Raw genomic sequence first — 25,869 nt, 5'->3', positions numbered from 1 at the left:
CACTGGCTTGGTAATGGTTTCATGTGGTCCAGACTGGCCTCTAACTCCCTGTGTATTATGTACTTATAATATTAACTCTCCTACAGGAGGCTGGACCTACCTCTTGACATTGTTACTGAAAAGCATCCATGGAGCTGGTTTGACAGCATGCCATGTGACCCAGCACTTACAAGGCTTAGGCAGCCAGGTAGAGTTTAAGGCCAGCCTGGGTAACATATTGGGACCCTGACCCAAGGAAAAAGCATGTACCAAGTTTTGTATGTTTGTGTACATACATGCATGTGCAAACATACATGTGAGGGTCAGGGTTAAATTTGTGCCAAGTGTCTCCCTCCTTGTTTTTGTTTGTTTGTTTTGTTTTTTTCTGTTTTAAAGGCAGGTTCTCTCACTGGCCGAGACCCCACTGATGAAGTTAGGCTGCCTGACCAGCAAGCAATGGGGAGTGGTCTGCCCGCTTCTCTGGTGCTGATTATAGCCACATACCAACCCATCCCGCTTTCTTTATGTAGGTTCTGGGGATCGAACTCGGGTCCTTGTGCTTGTTCAACAAACGCTGTATGGACTGAGCCATTTCCCTGACCTTGTTCTTTCCCAGGCCTTCTTAAAGTGTGGGTTAAATCACTTCTGGAAAAAGGTGGGAGTCGGTCAGGGTGGCACATTCTGGCAGTCTCAGCACTTGGGAGCTGAAGGCTGCAGGATCAGGATCACATCTTTAGCTGTGTAGCAAGTTGAGGTCAGCCTGGCCTACATGAGATTCCTGCCTCAAATATCTCCCCTTCATCCCTCAAAAAGGAAAAGAAACTAACTTTGATGATACTTCTTTTTTTTTTTCCCAAAGCAGGCCATGCTTCTGTGACCTTGGCTGTTGGGCCCTTATTTAATACTTAAGGTCTCACTAATAGATACTTTCTTAAAACATGATTTATTTTTATTTTATTTGCATCAGTGTTTTGCCTGTGTGTCTGTCTATGTGAGGGTGTCAGATCTTGGAGTTATAGGCAGGTGTGAGCTGCCATGTCAGTGCTAAGAATTGAACCCAGATCCTCTGGAAAAGCAGTCAGTGCTCTTAAACCACTGAGCCATCTCTCCAGCCTCTTAACAGATACTTTTTACTCCTGCCCAACTTTACTTCCACACTGAGCATGAGACTTCAACAGGGGCAGGGCTCCAGGCGGGTTTTTACAGAGACGTGCGCGCGCTGATGTTTCCGGAAGTCCCCACCTGCCATGTGCCTCTGTTTCCCTGCCTGACTTGCCAGATGTGGTTCCTGGATGAGGCACCCTGTCTCTGTGGAAGGCAGGTGTAGTTGGCTGTGCCATCCTTCAGTACTTTTCCATCTGTTTGAATTGGAAAGTACACATGTACCTTGCCCTGTTTATTCCTTTCCTCCCTCCCCTCCCTTGTCTCTCGTAGCCACCTTCACTGGGCAGAGGTAAATGACAGAGTTTCATGTACTATTGATTTAGGGTTCATATATGGGAGTGCATGGGGGTGTGGCTACATGCTGGTGTTGTTCCTCAGGATTCTTCACCTATTTTTGTTTTTTCTGGTTTTGTTTTGTGTTTGAGACACTGTCTCTGTGTAGCTCTGACTATCTTGGAACTCACAGAGATCCACCTGCCTCTGCGTCCCTGGTGCTGAGAGTAAAGGTCCCAGGCCTGTTACACTTTAACCACTTTAACACTAGTTCTCCCTCTGGCCTGGGGCGTCTTTTTTTTTTTTTTTTTTTTTTTTTTTTTTTTTTTTTTTTTGAGACAGTGTTTCCCAATGCAGCCCTGACTGTCCTGTGACTCACTCTGTAGATCAGGCTGGCCTTGAACTCAGAGATCCACCTGCTTCTGCCTGTAGTGAGTGCTGGGATAAAGGTGTCCACCACCATGCCTATCAGCCTGGCTTTGGTTCTGGACATCAAACTCAGAGCCTTGAGCTTTAAAGGTAAATCACTATCCCAAAGACTGTGAGTTCTTCATTTTATATTAGAGGTCCATTAATAACTTGAAAAGCCTCTAAAGAAGTAATTTTTTAAAAAAAAAGGTGAAATGGCATCATAGCATAGGTCTGTAATCCTAGCACTGAAAAAGGATGATTTGGAAACTCAAGCCTAGCCTGGGCTACACAGACCCAATCTCAAAAAGCAAAAGAAGGACCAATAAGATAGCCCATGAGGTAAAGGCACTTGCCGCCAAGCCTGATGACCTGAGTTCAATCCCTAGGCTCCACGCAGTGAAAGGAGAGAACCGACTCCCTGAAGTTGTTCTCTGACCTCCTCATGCATGCACTCTATGGCACACATGTCCCTACACACGTAGACACACAAATAAGTAAGGGAGCCTTCGAGATGGGCCAGTGGGTAAAGGTACTCGTTGGATAGATAGATAGATAATTAGATAGATGGATAGTAAAGGTACTCTCTGGATAGATAGATAGATAGATAGATAATTAGATAGATAGATAGTAAAGGTACTCTCTGGATAGATAGATAGATAGATAGATGATAGTTAGATAGATAGATGATGGATAGATAGATAATTAGATAGATAGTAAAGGTACTCTCTGGATGGATAGATAGATAGATAGATAGATGATAGATAGATAATTAGATAGATAGATAGTAAAGGTACTCTCTGGATGGATAGATAGATAGATGATAGATAGATAGACAGATAGATAGATGGATGATAGATAGATGATAGACAGACAGATGGATACGTTTTTAGGAATAGAACAAGAGAAAAAGAAGCAGCTGGGGGTGGTGGCTCACACCTGTAATCCCAGCACTTGGGAGGTGAGAAAATAAAATAGAGGTGGCAAACAGAAAAGGAGGAAACTGTATAAAGGCTTGAGAGAGGAGAGGAGAGGAGCCAGCCGAGCTGCCAGGCAGGCAGTGCACTCTGCACAACAGAAGTGTTGTTTACATTCACAGTTGAGCAAGGGTGAGTGAAGTGGATTGAAGCAGCATTAGATAGGAAGAGACTTTTACATTAGTGAAATTGACCGTGGAGCAGGGTGAAGAGGGGGCCTTCCTCAGGACTGGTGAAACCCGTAGCAGAGACTTCTTGGCATGTGTCAGAGAAGATGGCTCAGTGGGGGAAAGGCATCCACCCATCATCCGCCCACAAGCCTGAGGACCTGAGTTTAATTCCCAGGAGCCCCTTGTTGGAAATTGCCCTCTGACCTCCCCACTCATGCTCTGGCACAGATGCACATCACATAAATCAATGAAAAGGGCTTATTTATTTGCTTTGTATTATAAAAGAACTAAATGGTTTAGCTGTCCCTTGGTCACAGCAGCAGAGTAGAGCTGCTAACAGTCAAGAAACCCAGATCCAGGGTGTTGAGTCTGAACACAAACATTCAGAGGAAAGGAATTCCCAAGTTTGAATTTGGCACTGATGAGAGGCAACGTTAGATGCTGGGTGGGACTGGGTTTTTTCCACTGTTGACCTGGCAGAACCTTCTAATCTCAGCCTCCCAGCAGGTTTGATGCTCTCATGGATGGAGAGCGAAACAGAAATATAGGCCAGCATGAGGGTGATGAGGTGTGGTAAGGTGGGGATACTTGTGTGCTTAATAAAATCAAAGGGGAGGAAAGAGAGGCAGGGAGAGGCCTGGGAAGGTTCTGGTGTCTGGACATGCATGAAGTTGCCTTTGCAGAGGACTCTGAAGTATTTTCAGTGCTATTAGGAGCCTGGTTATAAAAAGAAAGTAGGGTAGGGGCTGGGGATGTGGCCGTGTGTTGGTGGGATGCTTGCCAAGCGTGTAGGAAGATGCTGGTTGGTCACCAGTAGCTCATACATTGGGCATGGTGGTGCACAGGTATAATCCCATCACTGGGGAGGTAGAAGCACAAGAACCGAGAGCCCAATGCCATCATCGGCGACAGCACAAGTTCAAGGTCCAGCCTGGGCTACACGCTTCAAACAGAGTAGGGAGAGAGAAGGAAAAGAGTTGATAATAACACTGGCTTAAGGCTTGTGCCATAGTAATCCGTTTGCTCTCTACTGCTTCCCCCTGGGGCTGCAGAGATGCCCTGTGGGTAAGAGCTCTGAGTTCGGACCCCCAGCATCCATGTAAGAGTAGGGATGCTGGAGTTGGAGACAGGGTATTGCTGGGACTTGCTGGCTGCCAGCCTTGCTCCAGGTTCTTCAGCCTCTGGGTAGTAAGGCAGGAAGTGACGGAGCAGGACTCTGTCTTTCTCTAACCTCCCCACATTTGGCCATGCGTGCACACACTGCACGCACATTGATTAACTAATTTAAAATTATTGCCCAATTCGGGCTGGGCAAGGAAGTTTAATCTCTGAGTTTGTCTGGCATGGGTTTGCCATCACAGGAGGGCAGTACCTCCTCCTAATTTGGGGTTGAGGGGCTGGGGAGATCCTAAATTTTGTTGGGGACACTGGGTGTGAGCCAGAGGGCTGGGTCTCTTTCATTCCTGGCCAGTGAGTCACCTCTGGCCCATCACATGACCCTGGCACTCACATGACCCTGGCCTGGGCCCAACTAAACACAAAACACCTAGGCCAACTCAGCTGCTGGCAGGAGAGGGCCCTGTTTCTACATCTGTGTTCTCAGCCAGCAGTGGCCTCTGTATGATCCAGAGAGACATAGTCTGACTCATAGGCCCTCTTCCCGAGCTGCAGCCTCCTTGTGGAGTGTTCTCCCCGCCCCCCCCCCCAGACTGACTGTGGTTATTCATAATCCAGTCCCCAGGAATCAAGGTCAGAGCTGTGCTCAGGTACTGTACTACAGAAACATCCTGTTCCTTCAGATGCATTTGGGCTCCTGTTTTTCAGTCACTTCTCAGCCTTTCTTCATCCTGCCATAGGCCTCCCCTCCTCAGACACTCCTCCTGTCCAAGCCCGGGCAGGTCTACTGTTCTTTGTCGTCCATTTTTGATTGATGCCTGCCTGAGGCCCACCTCCTCCTCCTTCCCCTCCTCCCCTTCCCCCTAACAAGGAAGGGCCTTTATGTTTACGACTGCTAACAGTTCCTGGGTGTCCTTTCAGGAAATGTCAGTGACCTTCTTATGATAGGCTTAAAATCTGTTTTTGTAATGTGAACATAATACATTTCCCCATCCCCATGACCTGAGCGCCCTCTTCCTTCCTCACTGGCAGCATCCTGAATCCAGTTCTCTCTAATCCATCAGTGTCTGGCTGGCTGGCATCTGTTGCAGTGAAAGGTACTCTTGCATAGGCTTCTTGAGTCCCCATCCTTGGGTTCTGTTTGATTGGTTGGGTTTTTTTTTTTTTTGGTAGTGAGGAGTGGAACCCAGGGCTTTTAAATGTTAGGCCACTGAGCTACATCACTGTGTGTGTGTGTCTGTCTGTCAGTCTGTCTGAGTGAGCATGTGCACATGCATACGGGAACATGTGCACAGGAGTGTATTTGTGCATGTGTGAGTATACCTGCAAGTGTACATACTTGTGTGGAGGCCCCTGGTCAACCTTGAGAGTTGTCCTTGGGTGCTGTTCACCTTCTCTTTTGACGGAGCCTCAGTGGGACCTACGGCTTGCAGTTTGCCCTGGCTGGCTGACTGACAAGCCATGGAGATCCACCTGTCCCTACCTCCCCAGCCCTGGAGTTACAAGCATATACTGCAGTGCCTGCTTCTTCGAATCAAACTCCGAATCTCAGGCTCTCACAGCAAGCACTGTACAGGTTGAACTACCTCCCCGATGTCTTTTCCCAGTCTTGTTTCAAGGCAGGGTCTCACCCAGTTGCCTAGGTTGGCCTTGAACTGTGTAGCCAAAGCTGTCCTAGAACTTGCAACTCTCCTGCTTCGGCCTCCCAAGTAGCTGAGATTACAGGCCTATGCTATGCCGTGATAATGAATTCCTTGGGTCATTGGATACACTTGGTGGTCGGTCTCAGACCTTTAATTTTTGTATCCCTCCAAGTCCCCATTATAATGCCTTATACTTTGGCAAAGTAAGAGCCTGTTAGTGGCCTGGTGTTGTGGTGCAAGCTGGTAATCTCAGGAATCGAGTGGTAGAGGCAGGGAGATGAAAGGTTCTACGCCAACCTGGACTCCATGAAGAAATAAATGTTGTCTAAGAAACAAAAGGAAAAATGGGCCTGGGAGTGTGGCTCGGTTTGTGGAGTACTTGCCTGGCATGCAGGACGGCTTGGGTTCTGTCGCCAGCACACATAAAACACACCTGTAGTGTGTGCAAACCTGTAGGCCTAGCACTAGGAGGTGGAAGGAGGATGATCAGGAGTTCAAGGTCATCCTCAACTACAAATCGAGTTGGAGGTCAACCTGGGCTACGTGAGAACCCACCTAAAAAGACAAACAAGAAGGGCTTAGTAGTGGAGGGACAAAGGAGAGGATCAAACAGTGGATGGATAGCAAGGTGGACACGGGCTGCAGTGCGGAAGGACCTGGCGCTCTGAACAGGGAGACTCTAGAGGCTAAGCAGGATAAACAATAGAAAGGGTTTATTAAAAGCTGGCTGGAGTGGCTGGGACATACATAGCTCAGTTGGTAGGGTGTTCATGGACCATGCATGAAGCCCCAGGTTCAACCCCCAGCACACATAGAAAGGGATGTGGTCTCCACCACTTGTAATCCCAGCACTTGGGAAGTGGAGGCAGAGGGATTGGGAGCTCAAGGTCATCCTTAACCACATAGGAAGGTCGAGGCCAAACTGGTCTCAAATAGACCCTGTCTCAAAAATAATGAAGGGAAGAAGCAGGCTGACTCAAAAACCAAACCAAATCGAGTCATTACTGAGCATGCTCAGAGGAACCTAGACTACCTGGGAAACCCAATCCCGACAGACTTCAGGGCAGATCCTGTTTAAGAGCTGCTGTTTGCTGCAGGACCCAAGCTCTGCTGTCTGGTTCCCTCTCATCTTTCCTTAGTCATCATCCTCTTGGATGCTGCTTGTCATTTATAAGGGCATTTGGAGAGCCCTTACTCAAAAGTCTAGCAGCAGAATGACTGGAAATGACCTGGTCTGCAGCCTCCTGTGTCCCAGCCTTTGCTAGAATTCCCTTAATGAGCAATTCATCACCCAGGAGCAGCCGCCCTTCTCTGTCCCCTCTGTGGCTTGGCATCTGCCCCTCTCCACACTCTGCCGTCACATCTGCCCCTCTCCACACTCTGCCGTCACTTCGCTGGCATTCTTCCAAACTTGGCAGGGATACCCCAAGTGTGAATGTAGGTATATAGTCCTCAGTTAAATCTTGATTGGATTATTTTACATGTGTGGGCTTTTTGCCTGTATGTATGTCTGTCTACCATTTGGGCACAGTGCTTTCTGAGGCACCAGACCCCCCTGGAACTGGAGTTACAGAGTTACAGATGGTTGTGACCCATCGTGTGGTTCCTGAGAATTCAACTCAGGCCGTCTGCAAGTGCAGCCAGTACTCTAAACTACTGAGCCCCGTGTTTTCATCCATTCATTTCTTTCTTTTTTTTTTTTTTTTTTTTTTTTTTTTTTTTTTTTGAGACAGGGTCTCATATTCCTGGCTAGCCTTGAACTGGCTTATATAGCCAAGGATGGCCTCCTCCACCTCCCAGAGTGGTGGTGATTGCTTGTATCTGCCACCACACTCAGTTTATGCAGGCCTTCATGAAGCATTTACAGTCCCGGAACCGGAACCGGAGCCTACCCAGTGTCTCAGCGCCACAGAGGCCTCAGCAGCAGAGACACTCTTTGTGCATCTGTGGTCTCTCATTTCTTGGCCTAATTTATTTGTTTGGGCTTGGCTGGATTTTAAAGTATAAAGCAAGGAGGACCCGAGGGCTGGGGAGATAGCTCAGTGGGTAAAGACACTTGTCACCAAGCCTCATGGCCTGAATTGGAGCCACGTGGTGGAAGGAGAGAGCAGAGTCCTGCTAGTTGTCCTCTGACCACCACCCATGCACCGTGTAGTGTGCACACAATCAATAAGTAAGTAAATACATTTAAGAAAGGGGAACCCATGAAGCCCCCACCTAGCTGAGCGCAAACACCCCCCACCTCACCCCACCCCCATTTCCCATTAGAACTCCTCCTCACCAGAAGGCCAAGTGAGTAGGGCTAAGAAATCTTTCTTTCCTATTGGAATCCCACAGGGAGTCTGTGGGTAGACCTGGCTCCCCAGGGAGTTAAGAGCCAGCACGGCTGTGAGCCCATGCCATTCTATCTCAAGGTTGAACTTGACTTCTTCCTGCTTTATTAAGAGATCTTGAAGAAAGAAAGCCTTGGGTATTTCTTTGTCCAGATTCGGCTTCCTAAAAGGGGGTGGGGGTGCGGAGGACTGGTCATCCCACCCACAGCTCCATCCTTCTGTTAAGGGCGCGAGGCAGCTGGCTTCCAGATTCCCATTGTGCTCCACACGAGCCTATCTCCTGTGGTTGTCATCGGCATTAGTCAAGGGCCTCCTTTCTACCACGTCTCATGCTAGGGGGAGTCCACGGGACCTCAGGATGTCCCACCATAGATCAACAATAACAGCAGGAAATGGGATGTGGCCGAGTGTCTCAGCTCCCAGAAGTCACCCCTCAGCCTACAGGCCGAGCCAGACAGGATCTGAGCCAATCGAGAGGTGTCCAAATTACAGGTTCTGCCTCCTTCTCCAGAGTCACTGACAGGGTCACAATGTGTCTGTCTCTCATTGGAAGTCTACAGAACGTTCTCATTTACATGTCCCCACCCCTGCCCCGATATTAGGAATTAGCTTTTGGTAGGAATTTTTAAAGTTTTAATTGCGTTTATTTACTTAGTGTATGGACACAAGTGCCGTAGTGCAAATGGAGGTCAGATGAGAATTTTTGTGTGAGTCTTGGATCCTCAGGTCATCAAGCTCTGCAGCAGCAAGCTCCGATACCCACTAAACCATCTTGCTGGCCCTTGGCAGGACTTTCTTGTTGTTGTATAGTGTCCCCTGTTCCCCCTCCCCCTGTATTGAAGATAGAACCCCGGGCCTTGTGTATGATAAACCAACCAATTTTCTTTTCTTTTTTTAAGATTTATTTATTATGTATACAGTGTTCTATTGGCATGTATGCCTAAAGTCCAGGAGAGGGCGCCAGGTCTCATAGATGGTTGTGAGCCACCATGTGGTTGCTGAGAATTGAACTCAGGACCTCTGGAAGAACAGCCAGTGTTCTTAACCTCTGAGCCATCTGTCCATCCCAAGCCAACTGATTTTCAACTGATAAATCATACCCCCAGCCCCTCACTGGGGGATTCCAGGCAGGTGCTCCACCCCTGAGCCACAGCCCAGTCCTGGGATGGGGTCCTAACAAGGGTTATCTTACGTGCTATTGCTTTATTTTTCCTTCTTCACTCACTACATACATACACTGTTGTGGCTTACCTTTCTATCTCTGGCCTACAGGAGAGGTCTGAACCCCCCACATCGAGTCAAGTCTATCTCCATGACAACTTTCACTGAGCCTGAAGTCCTGTTCCTCCAGTCTCGTGGGAATGAGGTGAGCAGCCGCCACTGAGGGAGGAGGCAGCAGGCTGTAGCTATGCCACTTGCTAGCAATACTTTGTCTCAAGATGGTTGGAAAACCCAGTAGTTTCCTGTGCATTTACTTTAATTTAGTTTAATTGTTCATTATTTATTTTCTTTGGGGGGGCGGGGTTTGGAGACAGGGTTTCTCTGTAATGTTTTGGAGCCTGTCCTGGAACTCGCTCTGTAGACCAGGCTGGCCTCGAACTCACAGAGATCCACCTGCCTCTGCCTCCTGAGTGCTAGGATTAAAGGCGTACGCCACCAACACCCAGCGCATTTATTATTTTATTTTTGCTTTTATCTATTTAGAGTGTGTCTGTCTATAGGGGGAGGACAAGGTTCTCTGCTTTCACCATCTGGGTCCCAGGGATCCAGCTCAGGTCATCAGTTTGTCTTACCAGCCCCCAATAGTTTCTTTTGGGATGAATTTCCTATTTTTAGTATGTGCTATCACTTACTTTATGTATGTTGTTTATTTACGTAAGGCCTGACCTATTATTGGCTTATAAACTGGTGGGCAAGGATTCTGTCTGAGTTGTAGTTGCAGCCAGACCCCCCACTGTAGCCAAGCTCAGTAGATATTTTGCCTTTGAAGACATTGATCCGAAGTCATTAGTCAGAGGTCTGCTGATGGTGCCATTCCTATTTCATCCACTGCTCTGGCCCCATCCCTTCAGGTCTGCCGCAAGATCTGGCTGGGCCTTTTTGACGCTCGGACATCGTTGGTACCGGATTCCAGGGACCCTCAGAAAGTGAAGGAGTTTCTCCAAGAAAAATATGAGAAGAAAAGATGGTAAGGGGGAAAAAGGAGGCATGTGTCCAAGGCAGTCCCATATGCAGAGCGTTGCTGGCATTTCCCTAAGAGCAGGCTTTGACTCTGTCTTTTCCTCACCCCAACTCCCAGACTCAATTCCTGTTAAATTCTGACCTCAAAGTCACAAATTGAAACTGGGCATATTAGCCCATGCCTGTCATCCCAGTTCTCGGAAGACTGAGGCAGGAGGATCAGAAATTCAAGTTCATAGCTAGGCAGTGGTAGCACACACTTTTAGTCTCAGTACTCAGGAGGCAGAGGCAGGTGAATCTCTGTGAGTTCAAGGCCAGCCTGGTCTACAGAGCGAGTTCCAGGACAGCTAGAGCTACACACACACACACACACACACACACACACACACACACACACACACACACACAAACCCTGTCTCAAAAGGAAAAAAGAAAGAAATTCAAGGTCATCCTTGGCTACTTTGTGAGCTTTGGGCAAGCCTGGGCTACATGAGACCCCATCTCAAAATAATGAAATAACTAATTGACATGAAAGAAGAATTTGTTATGTACATCACTAACCCTGCAGTTCTGTCTGTTTGAGATATGTAGTCCAGGCTAACCCTGATTTCCCTGCATATCTAAGGATGACCTTGAACTTCAGAGTCTCCTGCTGTTGCCTTCTGAGGGTTGAGACTACATGTGTTCACCACCACACCTGGACTTCATGCATGTTTGGCTGGTGTTCTCCCACTGATCCAAATCCCTAGCCCTAACCCTGCAGATTCGATGTCCTCTCTGTCGGGGGAATGATTGTATCAAGGAGGCATGTCTGTCCATGTCACCTAGTTTCTACAGCTCAGTGAATACTGTATATACACATGTGCATCATGTGTGTACCAGGGCACTTGTGTGGAGGTCAGAGGACAGATTTGTGGAGCAGGTTCTCCTTCCAGGTGGGTCTCAGGGATTGAACTCAGATCGTCAGGCTTGGCAGCAAGCACCTTAACCCACCCAGCCAAATCACCAGCTCTCCATTTCAGTTTTTGAGGCAGGGTCTTTCAATGAACTTGGCACTTGCCAGTTTAGCTAGACTAATTGCTGGTGTGGAGCTGGGGTTACAGATATACTTGCCACCATGTCTGACCTTATGTGGATGCTGAGGGTCTGAACTCAAGTCCTCATGGTTCTACAACAAACACTTTACCCACTGAGCCTGAGACCATTTCCCTGGAGTGTCCTAGCTTTTAAGATGCTTCCAGAATAAGGATTGTATACAGGGAGTGGGGAGGGATTCTCCTCCAGCAGGAGCTAGAGGTTAGGACAGGCTGAGCTCCATGTTGGACAAGGTATAGACTTGTTCTCTGTGGAGGGAGAACTGAGAGGGAGAAATAAGGAAATCTGGTAATGCAGCCAATGATCCTAGCTACTCCAGAGACTGAGGGAGGAGGAGGAGGGGGAGTTCAGGGCCAGCCTGGGCAACTTAGTGAGACCCTGTCTCAAAGTGCAGAAAGGGTTACTGTGTAACCTGTGAAAGGCCCTGTCTTCAATCCCTAGCACTAAGAGACTAAGAGACAGAGTCAGGGAGAAACCCAGAAAGTTAAAGGGGCCTCTAGATGGAAGTTGGAGGGGCTGGAGGGATGGCTTAGCAGTTAAGAGCACTGGCTGCTCTTCCAGAAGATCTGAGTTCAATTTCTAGCACCCACATGGTGGCTCACAACCATCTGTAATGAGATCTGGTGCCCTCTTCTGGTGTGTATGCAGATAGAGCACTCATATAAATCAGATAAATTAATAAAGCTCTAAAGAAAAGAAAAAGGAAATTAGAAAATAAGAAAACTGCTCCATCCAGATCTTTGTGTTTTGTTTTGTTTTTTATGTGCATTGACATTTTGGCTATATGTATATCTGTGTGAAGGTGTCAGAAGTCCTGGAACTGGAGATACAGACAGCTGTGAGCTGCCATGTGGGTTTTGGAATTGAACTCAGGTCCTCTGGAAGAGTAGCCAGTGCTCTTAAACCACTGAGCCACCTCTCTATCCCCGTGTGTGACTTCTTAAAATCAAGATGGCTTGAGATCTCAAAAGAGGAAGGAAAGAAATCATTTTTTGTTTGTTTTTTGGATGGTTTTATTTTTCGAGGCAGGGTTCATCTATGTAGCCTCGGCCAGCCTGGAACTAATTCACTGTAGACCTGGCTGGCCCTAAATGCAGAGGTCTTCTTGCCTCTGCCTCCGTAGTACTGGGATTAAAAGCGTGCACCACCACCACCTGGTAAAATTTGTTATGTTGTACAATTAATGTATGATAATTTAAAAGTTCTTAAAAGAATCTGGGTGTGGTGATACAGGCCTTTAATTCAAGCACTTGGGAGGCAGAGGTAGACAGAGCTCTATGAGTTTGAAGCTAGCCTGGTCTATAGAGCGAGTTCTAGGACAGTCAAGGTTGCATATTAAAACCCTGTCTTGAAAAAAAAAAATCTTTAAAAGAGTAGAAAATAACCACAACCCAGAGAAACCTGAAGGAAATATTTATCAAAATCTGGGCACAGTAGTATACACCTGGAATCCCAGCAGTCTGGGATTGAGGCAGGAGGATCACTTAAGTCATTTATGGGTATTTAGTAACACAGTCTCAAGACGTCAAAACAGTAATGGCAAGAAAGCTTAGCAGGTAAAGGCACCTGATGACCCACCTGCCTGAGTTCAGTCACAGGGACTCACACGGTGGAATGAGACAGCTTGTCCTCTGATCTTCAGTGACACACATGCTTGTACACCTGTGCTTGCACATGTGGCACACACGTGCGCGCGCACACACACACAATAATAATAATAATAATAATAATAATAATAATAATAATAATAATAAACTCTAACATAAAGAAAGGTGCATTAAGATACCCCATGGGCAGCTGGGTATGGTAGATCCTGTCCAAGTGGTCTGGGGGTGTGGCTCAGTGGTAGAGCACCTGCCTAGAATCCCCCAGTGAGGGAGGGACTGGGGTGTGGCTCAGTGGTAGAGCACTTACCTTGCATGCACAAAGCCCAGATTGCAAAAGAGGAAAGGCACACTCAAGAGAACATTGTTAGATCACTAAATTCTTTTTATGCACAAAAAAAGAACCTGTCACTTGTGTTTTCTCAGCCACCTGAGCTAAGCACAGTCCTAGGTTTTCTCTCTTTCACAGCATAACTGTTCTTTCTCACAGGTACGTACCCCCGGAGCAAGTCAAAGGACCATCTTACAGCAAAGGCAGTGCCTCCACCCCTGTCCAGGGCTCTGCCCCGGACGGGAAGCCCGTGCGGACACTTCTGGGAGACCCTGTGCCATCTCTCTCTGATGCTGCCTCCTCTTCGAGCCAGGTGACGCTCCAACCTGATCCTCCCATTCCCACTGAGGTTTGGTTTAGATTGTGGGGGACAGGGACGTCACTTTCCTACATCAGTTCTCCTGGATTTGGCAGACCCGCAGTCCAGGAGCTGGAAGTTGATTCTCAGCCCTGCTGCTTCCTCTAGCTTGCATCTGGTATCTGGGACCCCAGCAGGAAGTGGTGCCTAATGACCTCAGCCCTGACCCTCCCTTCCGAGGATCTGGGACAGTGCTTCCTGTATCCAGCAAAGATGCAGAAGTGAGAACTCCTAGCCACGGAGCAGCACAATGCCAAGCATCCTAGGGCTGCCTCTGCGTGCTCTCAGATACCTGATTCTTGGGGCCAATGTTCTGAGAGAGGATTGGCTGAGTTACATGAGGTGCTTAGAGTTCTGGGGGCACCAGGTACACACATGGTATACATGTATAAATGCAGACAAAACACCCATACATGTAAAACTAAAAGGAAGAGAGCCAGGGTGGTGGTAGTTCACACCTTTAATCCCAGCACTCGGGAGGCAAAGGCAGGTGGATCTCTGTGAGTTTGAGGACAGCCTGGTCTACAGCGTGAGTGCCTAGACAGCCAGGGCTACACAGAGAAGCCCTATCTCAAAAAACAAAAGCAAAAAGAAGAAAAAAAAAAAAAGAGAGAGACACTTAGGTGACTTCTTCATGAGAAGCCTCTCAGCTGAGGGGACCAACTTAGTTTGCCTTCTCTCTGCTTAACTGGGGGCAGCATGGGAGGCTCTGGTGGGGCCCAGGTCATGGCTGGGATTCTGACTGTCACACACAATTCTTTTCCAAGTCTGTCAACCAGTCTCAGGCCCGTACAGCCCAGGCCAGGAGCTCCCAGCCATCCACCAAGAAAGCCAGCACTGACCTGCTGGCCGATATCGGCGGGGACCCCTTTGCCGCTCCCCAGATGGCACCAGCCTTTGCCGCATTCCCAGCCTTTGGAGGTAAGGGCCACCTGTATATGTCTGCACCATATATACTGCAAAGACATTAAGTCCATTGGAGCCTGACTCATCTATGTGGCTGGCAGGATGGGGGCCAAGGGACAGCATGGCCTGTATTTTGGGGTTTAGCCATAAAGCATATCAGTGGGGGCTCCCAGCACCTCCTTTAGCAGTCAAAGAGCCCATTTGGTTGCTTTATCTCTGCTAAGCTGGGAAGAAGGGAGCTGGGTGTAGTGGTGCATGCCTGAAGCTGGAGAATCAAAAGCTGATTCCCATCTTTTTGTGTGTGCATGTACATGTTCATGTGTGTGTACTCAGAGGCCAGAGAACTACCTTGGCTGTTGTTTCTCTGCTTCCCAGCCACCTTTATGTACTTTTTAAAAATATCTATTGACTCTGTGTGTAAATGTTTTGCATATATGTATGTATGTGCATCTCATACATGCCTGGTGCCCACAGAAGTCAGAAGAGGGCTTTGGAATTGGAGTTACAGATGGCTGTGGGTCACCATGTGAGTGCTGGCCATCAAACCCCAGTCCCCTGCAAGAACAAGTGCTCTTAACCATTGAGCCATCTCTCCAGCCCCCAGGCTGCTTTCTGCCCAAGGTGGTACTGCTTTCTTCGGGCTGGGCCCTCCCATATTAGTCAAGAAAATGCCCCATAGACTTGCCCACAGGTCAGACTGATGGAGGTACATCCCCCCCCCCTCTTGTTCTGCTGATGGGGTGGAGATGGAGGTCTCTATATAGCCTTGGCCATCCTAGAACTTACTATATAGACCAGGCTGTCTTTGAACATGCAGAGACTCCCCTGCCTCTGCCTCCCAAATGCTGGGATTAAGCGTGTGCACCACGGTGTCTGGGGGAAGCTCTTTCTCAATTTGAGGTTCCTCTTACTAAATGATGTTAGCAAACTAGCCAGCTATGGTGGTTTGAAAAGAAATGGTCCCCAAAGGGAGGCATGGCTTTGTTGGAGAGAGTGTGGTCTTGTTGGGGGAAGTGCGTCATCGTGAGGGCCGGCTTTGAGGTCTCCTGTGCTCAGGCTATTTCCAGTGAGTCCACTCCCTGTTGCCTTCTGATTAAGATGGAGCCAGCCCTATGTCTGCCTGCACACCACCGTGTTCCCTGCCATGATGATAATGGACTGAGCCTCCTAACTCTAAGCCACCGCCTCAATTAAATGTCTTTCTTTGTAAGAGTTGCTGTGCGTGGTCATGATGTCTCTTCACAGCAGTGGAGACCCTAAGACACCAACACATCTGGCTGTGTTGTATTCCCTCCACCTACAGGCCAGACTCCTTCCCATGGAGGCTTTGCCAACTTCGATGCCTTCAGCAGTAGCCCTGGCACTTCCGCCTTTGGAAGCCTCCCTCCATCGGTCCAAGCCCCATTCCAGGCCCAGCCAGCCCCTGGAGGTAAGCTGCCTCATCTTTTCTTGCTTCTCTGTCAGCATCAGCTGTCCATTTCCATGCATCACCCTCCCTTCCTTCCTTCACATCCCGTTGACTATAAAGGAGACATAAAAAACTGCTTCCGCCAGAAGGGTGTTAAGTGTGGGGGCTGCCACTCATGGACAGAGGGCACTGTGGTTCTATTTTTTCACATGAGGAGAATTGCTACATAGTCAGCACAGATTCTACCCCAAGACGATTTTCTTTCTTTCTGTTCTTTTCCTTTTTTTTTTTTGGCCCCGAGACAGGGCTTTTCTGTATTACTTTGGAGCCTGTCCTGGAACAAAAATTTTCTTTCTTATTTTTTAAAAAATATTTCATTTTACATATTTGCATGTGTGCATGCACACTCAGGCAGGCCCCTGATTGCCATGGCACTCATGTAGAGGTCATATGACAACTTACATGAGTGCTCCTGGGGACCGAACTCAGGACTTCAGATTTGAATAACAAGTGTCCTTACCTGCTAAGCCATCTCGCTGCTCCTCCGACCCAGGCAGAAAATTTCTGACTGGAAATTCTGGAGACCCGAGTCCTATAAAAAAAAATGTGTGCATCCTGTTCTCATTGTCTGCAATATCCTGCCCCAAAGGGTCAAGTGGCTAGGTCAAGTTCAAGATAATCCCCAGACATCCGCACCCAACCTTTCCAAGATCAAAGATCTTCAAAACCAAGGGTTGTGTTTTTAGGAATCACAGGAGACCCTGGATCCCTTTCAAGCCTCCAGTTCTTTCCCAAGCCCCCAGACACGGGTCTCCATAGCCCTAAGGCTGTCTTTCTTCCTTTGGCTGCTCTGGACACCAGGATTTGGCAGCTGAGGGGCTGTAGAAACCAGATGCCTAGGGACAAGCCAATGACTCACTCTCTCCTTTCCTCCTTTGCCCTCCCTTTCCGTTCTCCACCCTCATTGGCAGCCAATCGGATGCTTACTGGAAGTTACAGCTTTGGTGAGTCCTTCTCTGCAGCCCTCAGCCTACTTAAGGTCCTCTGAAGTCTTTAGAAGTGTAGCCGGCAGTGATGGTACACACCTTTAATCCCAGGACTCAGGAAGCAGAGGCAGGCAGATCTTTGTGAGTTCAAGGCCAACCTGGTCTACAGAGTTGGTACCTGGCCAACAAGGGCTACTTAGTGAAACCCTGTCTCAAAAATAAATTTAAAAAGGTAGCCAATGTATGGTAAAGTGTGTAATTAGATTCTATCACCAGAATGAAAAAAATATAGCATTATAAAACGGATGATGTAATTGTGCAACACAGAATGGCAGAACTAAGATTTCCTGACTCTGCCCTTAACATACACAATGTGCCACTCAGAACTGTAGGGCTGCTTTGCTTTGGTTTTGATTGATTGATTGATTGATTGGTTGGTTGGTTGATTGATTGATTTTGTGGTACTGGGAATTGAACATCAGTTTCAAGCAATCATTCTGAGCTACTCCTACTGTATTCTACCACTGAGCTACACCCCCAGCCCCTCACTGGGTGAGTCTAGGCAGGTGCTCTACCACTGAGCCACATCCCCAGCCCCTCACTGGGGGATTCTAGGCAGGTGCTCTACCACTGAGCCACATCCCCAGCCCCTCACTGGGGGATTCTAGGCAGGTGCTCTACCACTGAGTCATGCCCCAAGGTACTCACTGAGGAATGTAGTAAAGCACTTTACTACTGAATTATATCCCTCATCATTTTTAGTTCTAACCAAAATCTAAGTTGTCTATATTGGCCTTGAATTAAGGGAGGTTTTTTGGTTTGTTTTTTTTTTTTTTAATTTTTTTAAATTTATTTTATATAACAAAGTCCATTTAAATGAAAACAAACATTTATACACAGTATTTGGGAATTTGGGCGTTGTTCTTTCCAAACTACTTCCTGCTGGTAAGGGGTGCTGTCATGGGGGATTCGAAGAAGATTCAGAAATTTAAGGGAGGTTTTTAATGTTTTAATTTTTATTTTGTTTTTATTTATAGTTAGGTTGGTATGGTGCTTGCCTAGCTTGTCCACAACTCTAGGTTTGGTCCTTATCATCACATAAGTCAGGCATGGCAGGCCAGGCCTATCATCCTGGCACTCAGCAGTTTGAGTTCATCACCTACATAGGGGGTTCGAGGCCAGCCTGAAATACGTGAGACCCTGTCTGAAAAGACACAGAGAGGGCAAGGGCTGGGGAGATGCCTGCCTATAACACAACTGATTGCATCCCAGATAGAGCTGGTCTCTATCTGGAAGAAGAAAGATAGCAAGAAGAAAGTCCCGAGACTCGCAGCCCTCCCAAGGCATCAGGCCTGGATGTCTCTAACCGCAGATAGTCTATACCCTAACCCATATCCTGCCACTATGGGAAGGAAGGTCCTCACTGTGCACTTGGCTAAGATGAAGTAGAGCTGTTCAGACAGGAGGTAGCTCAGAGGTAAAGCACCTGCCTAGCAAATGTGAGGCCCTGGAGTCCATTCTCAGCAACACAAGGAACAAAGAGATCTGTTGGACTTGCTGAGAAATTTTGAGAGGTGGGTAGCTCTTTTGACAGGTTGCTGGGTTGTATTATTTGTTTTTAGTTTTGCGAGGCAGGGTTTCTCCGTGTAACAACCCTGGCTGTTCTGGAACTCGCTCTGTAGATCAGGCTGGCCTCGAACTCACAGAGATCTGCCTGCCTCTGCCACCCAAGTGCTGGGATTAAAGGCGTGCGCCACCACTGCCCTGTTAGGCTGGGTTTTATTTGTGTAGGCCAGAAGAGTGTACAAAAGGGAGGTTGCTAAACATGTAGTGACTTGAGGCCAACGAGATGGCCCAGTGGGTAAAAAAGCATTTGCCGCCAAGCCCAGTGACCTGAGTTTGATCCCTAGAGCCCACATGATGGGACAAGAGGACCAGCTAGTGTGAGTCCTCTGTTCTCCATCTGCACCCCGCTATGCAAAAAAAAAAAAAAAAAAAAAAAAAGAATATTAAACTGCGGCTGCTTTGGAGCTGGAGATGGCTCCATGGGTGACCTGAGTTTTAAGCCCAGCTCTGCCCTCTAGTGTTCAGAGGGAAGCACTTCCCAGACTGTGAGTCAGCGAGGGTGGAAAAAGCTCACTCTCTGGGGAAGCGGCTGGAACATGGAGACCCAGGCAGCACCGAAGAGTTGACTCATTCCTGGAGGTAGCTGCGTTCCTTCTCTCGCTCAGAAACCCCGTGTGCTCTGAGTCAGGCAGGCAGGGGAAAAGCACGACCCAGATCTACCTGCCTCATATCCTGTGGTTAGAAGCCTGGATGGGGGCTATCGAGATGACTCAGTGAGTTAAAGGCGCTTGCTGTGCAAGCCTGGTGACCCAAGTTCGATCTCCAGAACCTGTGGAAAAAACACTCACACCCACACACAAATAAGTGTTCAAAGAGAGAAAGTGAGAGAGAGAGAGAGAGAGAGAGAGTGAGAGAGAGAGAGAGAGAGAGAGAAATACAGACTTTTGAGGAAGCAGAGCATAGAAATTCAAATTACAGTGTTGGGGTATCTGAAAGAAACCAGAACGGAACTGGAATGTGACTTGGTGGCAGAGTACTTACCTATTGTCCACAATGCCTGGTTCCCTACCCGGCACCACTGGGGGTGGGGGAGGGGGTACTGAGTGTGGTGGCCTCCCAACACTCAGGAAGCTGAGTAGGATTGCTACAAGTTGGAGGTTTACCTGGGCTACGCAGTGAGACCCCGTCTGAAAACATGAAAGGCTTGGGACATAGCTCCATAGTAGGGCACTTACCTAAGTACACAGATCCGAGATTCCTGAAACTGTAGACCAGGCTAACCTCAAATTCAGACATGGGCCTGCCTCTGCCTTCTGAATGCTGAGATTAAAGGTGTGTATCACCATTGCCCAGCTAACTAATTAAATTTTTTTAAATAATTAGGAGCTAGGACTATCACTCAGTTGATAGTGTTTATCTTATACACACAAAGTCCTAGACCAAGTCCCTAGCCCTATATATTCCAGGCATACTTGTAAGCCCAGCACTTAGGAGGCTGAGACAAGGGGATAGAGGAGAGTTCAAGGACACCCTGGGCTATATATTGAGATCCTGTCTCAAAAAAATAAAAAGAAAAGAAAAGAAAGAAAAAGAAAAAAAAGAGAGAGAGGAAGGAGCCAGCTGGTAGTGGCATTCACCTTTAATCCCAGCACTCAGCAGCAATCAGGAGGCAGAGCAGGTGCATCTCTGTGAATTTGAGGCCAGCCTGGTCGACAGAGGGAGTTCCAGGACAGGTTTCAAAGCTACAGAGAAACTGTCTCAGAGAGAGAGAGAGAGAGCGGCATGCCATTTTGCTAAAGAGACAGGCAGACAGGCACCTGTCTAGGACAGATCCAGCTGTATGGCATGAAGGAAGACAACCAAGATAAGGGTGGTGGTTTACAGCACCGGGGAGCTAGAAAGGCTGGGCGGTTGCCTTACCCAGGAGTTCAGCAGATGCGCTCCGGCACGCTAGGTGGTCATGGGAAAGCTGGGCTGGCTCAGAGAGTCCAGGAGGTGCCTTACCTGTCATCATTCCACGCCTCACCCTCCACACCCCACCTCCATGCCCTCTCCTGCCCCTTGCATCCAGTCTCATCCAGCTTCTTTGTTTTATCTCGTCGTCCAGGGAGCAGCCAGATGTCTGCATTCGGGGTTGCTCCTCTTGCGGCTGCCACTCAGCCCAACAGCCTGGCAGATGTGGGTGGCCTCCTGGGACCCAGGGTGGCAGCTGGAGGTCTCCCTGGCAGGTGGGTCCAGACGTGAAGGTGACTCACCTGAAGGTCGGTGGCATTGTCCCAGACGGATAGCGCCTGATGGCGCACTTGTTACTCCCCCTCCCCCCGGCTCCCTGGCCTGGCCGGGGTTCCACAGTGGGCTTGTCCCCTTGCTCTGTTCTTCCTGGAGGATGCCCATTCCCACCTCTCTCCCTGTGCCACAGTGTCTTCGGGATGCCCAGCCAGGTTCCTGCATTACAGTCGGCTGTGCCAGGTGTCCACGGCAATGCAGGACTAACCTTTGGAGGTGAGTCTACCCCTGGAGACCTGGGTGGGAGACGCAGCCCCAGAATTGAGGGGACTCAAAACATCTTTTTTCCAACCCCTCTCTCTCTCTCTCTACTGTGTGCAGCCTTCACCAACCCCTTCACCACCCCTGCCCAACCCCAGCTGCCTTCTACCAACCCGTTCCAGCCCAATGGCCTGGCCTCGGGTAAGTCCAGAGCTGCCTTCCTCCTTTTTAGAGTGCAGAGTCCCCCGACCCTGTGCCTCTCGCTACCAAAGAGTAGTCAGCCACCCACAACTCCCCACCTGTGTCCACCAGCCCAGGCCACGTCCATCTACAGAGCCAAGCCACCCAGTGGGCTGAAAGTAGAAGCGTCCATGCCATAACAAACAGAATCTCACAGAAAAATCACACAGGTCAGGCATGATGGTGCCCCCACGCCCAGTACCAGTACTGCCTAAGAGGATCACAAGTTCAAGGACAGACTGGGGTATACAGAATGGTCCAGGCCACCCCTGGTCTATATAAAGTGACCCTTTCTCAAAAATAAAAGGAAGAGAAAGAAGAAGGAAGGGGTGGGTGGAGAAGAGGGAGGGAAGAGGGAGAACAACATGCCTTTTTCCTAGTCGTTTCTGAAGCGTGTGTTCCCATTGGCCGACGGTGTCATGATGCTGTTTGCATCCCCTATCCAGATCCCTTGGGGCATCCACCCTTTACCCCCATCAGTGCCCCAAGCCTAAGGTACCAGAGAATCACAGTGAAACACAGATCCTTATCCCTGTCCTTCTCAGCAAGGCCTTGCAGCGCCTTCCACTTACCCCCCACAGCCTCTGTAGTGTACCCTCAGACTCCTCAAATTCCCTTAGCTGGATGAAGTCCCGGGGCCAGGAAGAGAAGGAGACCACCTAGAGAAAGCTGAGCTACATGCGTGCTGGGTGCTTCGAATCCCTTAGCTCTCTCAGTGGCCCTGTGAGATGGGTACCATGTCCACTCTAGGGATCAAGGTGGAGCTGAGCAGGGTGGCACAGGTCTGTCATCCCAGCACTAGGGATGCAGAGGTGAGGATTGGAGTTCAAGGTCATCTTTACATACAGAGTTCAAGGACAGCTTGGGAGAGTGGGGGAAGACAGGGAATGAGAACAGTCACGATTCACCTTGTCTCTGTTATTTTTAAAGGGCCCAGTTTGGTGCGGTTCACAAGAACTGTGCCCGCCTAGCCAAGAGCCCCGGGTGCAGGGAGATCACAGGGTTGGTAGCTTCTGGGGGGAATTGGGGACACTGAATGAATCTCTGTATTCATTCAAGGTCCTTCCACTGTGGAAAAAGTGACCCCATTTCCCGATTGGGGGGAAAACCTGTTGTCCTCTCTCCTGCCTGAAGTTCACCTGAGCCTCCTCCCATCTCTGACTCCACAGGGCCTGGCTTCGGGATGAGCAGTGTTGGGCCTGGCCTCCTCCAGCCAGTGCCACCCACAGGGGCATTTGCCAGCCCCTTTCCTGCAGCGATGTTCCCCACACAGACTGCACTGACCGAGCAGCAGAATGGTAAGAGGGCTGGGTGTGAGCCCCATCTCCTCCATGCTTCCCACTGTATGTTAGTACAGTGTGGCACACAGGACCCCACACATGCTCTTTATGTAAATGGCATGTCATTTACACAGAGTCCCTGCACACTTGGTGTGCACACTATAATCCCAGCCACCCAAGAGGCTACAGTAAGTTCAAGACCTGACTGGATACTTAGACTCCATCTCAAAACTGAGGAGGCCAGAGATGTAGCTCACTGGTAGACAGCCCTTGCCTGGCGTAAGTGAGGCACTGGGTTTCATTCCCAGTACAATAAAGAAGGGAGGAATTTACACACACACAAACACACACCTTCCTCTCTGTGTATATGTGTGTGTGTGTGTATATACATACATACAAATATATGTATATATATACAAATACATATACATATATATATCCTTTTAGGAGGAATTTTAATTTTGTGTGTATGGGTGTTTTGCCTGCATGATGGTACTTGTGCATGCAGTGCCCAAAGAGGCCAGCAGAGGGTATCAGACCCCATGTACTGAGCTGCAAATGGTTTGAGCTACCATTATTCCTAATGGGATTTGAACCCTGGTCCTCTAGAAGAGTGACCTGTGTCCTTGTTTTTTTTTTGTTTGTTTGTTTGTTTGTTTGTTTGTTTTGTGGGGGTTGGTCCGAGACAGGGATTTTCTCTGTAGTTCTAGCTGTCCTGGAACTCACTCTCTAGACCAGGTTGGCCCCGAAATCAGAGATCCACCTGCCCCTTCCTCTCGAATGCTGGGACTAAAGGTGTGTGCCACCACTGCCTGGCTCAGGGTCTTAATTTTTAAATTTAATTACTTATATGTTTGTGTGTCTCTGAACACAGAGACCAGAAAAAGGTATCAGAATCTTTGGAACTGAAGTTATTATTTGTGAGTTATCCCATGTGGATACTGGGAACCCAACTTGGGTCCTCTGCAAGAGTAACATATGCTCTTAACCACTGTGCACATCCATGCACACCCATACATGCGTGCACACACACACATAAATACAACTTTAAATATTTTTAAATATGTATTTTTGGGGGGTGTTGTTTTTGAGATGAGGTCTCTATGTAGCCCTAACTGTCCTGGAACTCACTCTGTAGACCAGGCTGGCCTTGAACTAAAAGATTACCTGGCCCTGCCTCCTGAGTGTTGAGATTAAAGTTGTACACCACAACTGCCTGGCCAAAACATTTTTAAAGATATTTTTTCAGCCCATAGTTGCTTGAATCTCAGGAAAACAAACCTATGGGGGGAGGGGTGCCTGAATTTTGCAGACACAGAAACTCTTTCTGACTAGTGGGGGACCAGATGAGCTATAGACCTGGCGACTCCATACTTTCCTTTCGAGAATTCCGGAAGGGTCTCTCCTGGGTGTTCTCTGCGGATGTCGCAAATGGCTCCCCTCCAGGAAGGTGACAGATACACTCAGCCAAAGTATTGTTCTTGCCTCTTAGGCTCTTCTTTTTGTGATTTGGGAACCTCCAAGCTGGGGCAGAGGCCTCTGAGCCAGGCGCCTGGGATCTCTACCAATCCCTTCATGGTGAGTACTGCACTGTGACACTGGAGACGCATCTTTCCAGCAGATGGTAATGTGGGATATAACTAAGATCCCATCTGCTTGTGCATGTGTGTGTGTGTGTGTGTGTGTGTGTGTGTGTGTGTATGCGCGCGTGCGCGCACGTGACCATGCACCCACCGATACCAAAGGAGGTGTCTTTTGGCGGTCCTTCTGTATCACCCAGCTAGACTGGTGGCCAAACTTCCTTTCACTGTCCCCACAACCCTGGGGTTGCAGGTGTATGAGTGAGCCAGCAGCCTCTTTCCTGGGTGTCGATTGGTGCTCCTGCTTGCATAGCAAGCACTTTTACCCTGAGAATCGTCTCTTAAGAATTTATTTGTTGTGCATTGGTGTTCTGCCTGTGTACGGGTGTTAGGTCCCTGGAGACAGTTGTGAGCTGCCACGTGGATGCTGGGAATTGAACCCGGGTCCTCTGAGACAACAGCCAGTGCTCTGAACCACTGAGCCATCTCTCCAGCCTCCCTCCTGCCCCTTTTTTGAGACTGGGTCACACTTTGTAGCTCAGGCTGGCCTAGACCTCATGGCCCTGCCGCCTCAGCCTTCTGAATGCTGGGATCTCGGGTGTGCATCACCACACAGGGCCACTCTGGACCCCACTCGCTCCACCTCCCATCCATCTCCCTTGCTCTGTTGATCCTTGAGCACAGTTATGTTCTGTGGCTTCCAGCAGTCTAACCTATTAACCTTTTGCTCTTTCTTTCCAGACTGGAGCCTCAGCATTTGCCTCCAAACCTCCAACCACAAACCCATTCTTGTAGCACTGTGTCCTTGGGGGAAGAAAGGGCTCTCCCCTACTTGGAGGGGGAGGCTCTTCCGTCTCCTTAGAGCTCTGGTGACCATCGGCCTGTGGGGCATGTCTGTGGGTCTGAGGCTGGGTTTGGGCCTGGTTTGCAGGGTTAGGGAACCGGGAAGAGGGGAGGTCCTGACCAGTAGCCTGAGGCTGTGGATGAATCAGACTGTGGCCTCCTGGTCTGCCTCTCAGAGGCTTCCTCCTTGCTTACTGTCACCTACCCAGAAAGAAGCCCAGAAGGAACAAAGACACCCTTACCAGGAGGCTCCACAGCGTGTATTTCTGTCAAATTATTAAGTATGAAGATAGCCCTCTATCCTATCCCTCCTGGCCTGTGGCAAGAGAAGTTAGCAGCCTTCCCCTGAGGGAGCAGCTGCTCCACACCCAACCTTCCAAAGCTGCCTCACTCCTCCCAGACAGAAGCAAAGCCGGGAATGTAGGGTAAAGAGGAAGCCTGGTGTTGACAGCCAGCAGACAGCCCTGGGACTGGGAAGCTTCTGGTGTCCAGTACTTTTGTTTTCCTTCCTCCATCTCCATTCTCCTTCCCAGGCTGCCCCCATCCTGGCACTCAGATGTGGGAGGTTTACCTACAGAGTGTATGTGCCCAGCTCCTTTCAAGCACTTTAGTTAGCTGTGTCATGTTTGGATACCAGTGTTTTATATTTATAAATAGAGAATTTTCTAATATAGCCTATTATATACATACATATATAGATATATATAGATACACACACACACACACACACACACATACACGTAAACAGATATACACTCAGCCATTCTTCCTCTCTCAGACAACTTGGGGGATGGAGCTGAGCTTGGCACAGGCCTGTAATCCTAGAACTTGGGCGACTGAGATAGGAGGATCACAAGTTCAAAGCTAGCCTGGGCTATAGAGGGAGTTCAAGACTGGTTTGGGTAGCTTAGCGAGACTGTCTCAAAATGAAGTAAAAAGAT

General features: G+C 48.7%; 1 protein-coding gene across 2 annotated transcripts in view; it reads left to right on the top strand.

Moving 5' to 3' along the window:
• Agfg2 (ArfGAP with FG repeats 2) overlaps nucleotides 1–25,621 on the top strand; it is a 34,194-nt gene extending 8,573 nt beyond the window's left edge. The window contains exons 2-13 of one of the 2 annotated variants that reach the window (XM_051205183.1): nucleotides 9,336–9,429; nucleotides 10,136–10,251; nucleotides 13,434–13,587; nucleotides 14,400–14,553; nucleotides 15,842–15,967; nucleotides 16,918–16,950; nucleotides 20,606–20,726; nucleotides 20,918–21,000; nucleotides 21,106–21,186; nucleotides 22,395–22,523; nucleotides 23,998–24,083; nucleotides 24,827–25,621. In XM_051205183.1, coding sequence (XP_051061140.1) covers nucleotides 9,336–9,429; nucleotides 10,136–10,251; nucleotides 13,434–13,587; nucleotides 14,400–14,553; nucleotides 15,842–15,967; nucleotides 16,918–16,950; nucleotides 20,606–20,726; nucleotides 20,918–21,000; nucleotides 21,106–21,186; nucleotides 22,395–22,523; nucleotides 23,998–24,083; nucleotides 24,827–24,880 — 1,231 coding nt within the window. In that variant the 3' untranslated portion in view covers nucleotides 24,881–25,621. The remainder of the gene's footprint in view (nucleotides 1–9,335; nucleotides 9,430–10,135; nucleotides 10,252–13,433; nucleotides 13,588–14,399; nucleotides 14,554–15,841; nucleotides 15,968–16,917; nucleotides 16,951–20,605; nucleotides 20,727–20,917; nucleotides 21,001–21,105; nucleotides 21,187–22,394; nucleotides 22,524–23,997; nucleotides 24,084–24,826) is intronic. The other variant, XM_051205184.1, reaches the window with a different exon arrangement.
• Nucleotides 25,622–25,869: the final 248 nt, after the last annotated feature.

The sequence above is a fragment of the Phodopus roborovskii genome, unplaced genomic scaffold, assembly GCF_943737965.1.
Source record: "Phodopus roborovskii unplaced genomic scaffold, PHOROB, whole genome shotgun sequence".
Lineage (NCBI taxonomy): Eukaryota > Metazoa > Chordata > Mammalia > Rodentia > Cricetidae > Phodopus > Phodopus roborovskii.
Note: the sequence above shows the minus strand (reverse complement) of the source record. Positions and strands in the feature narration are given on the sequence as shown.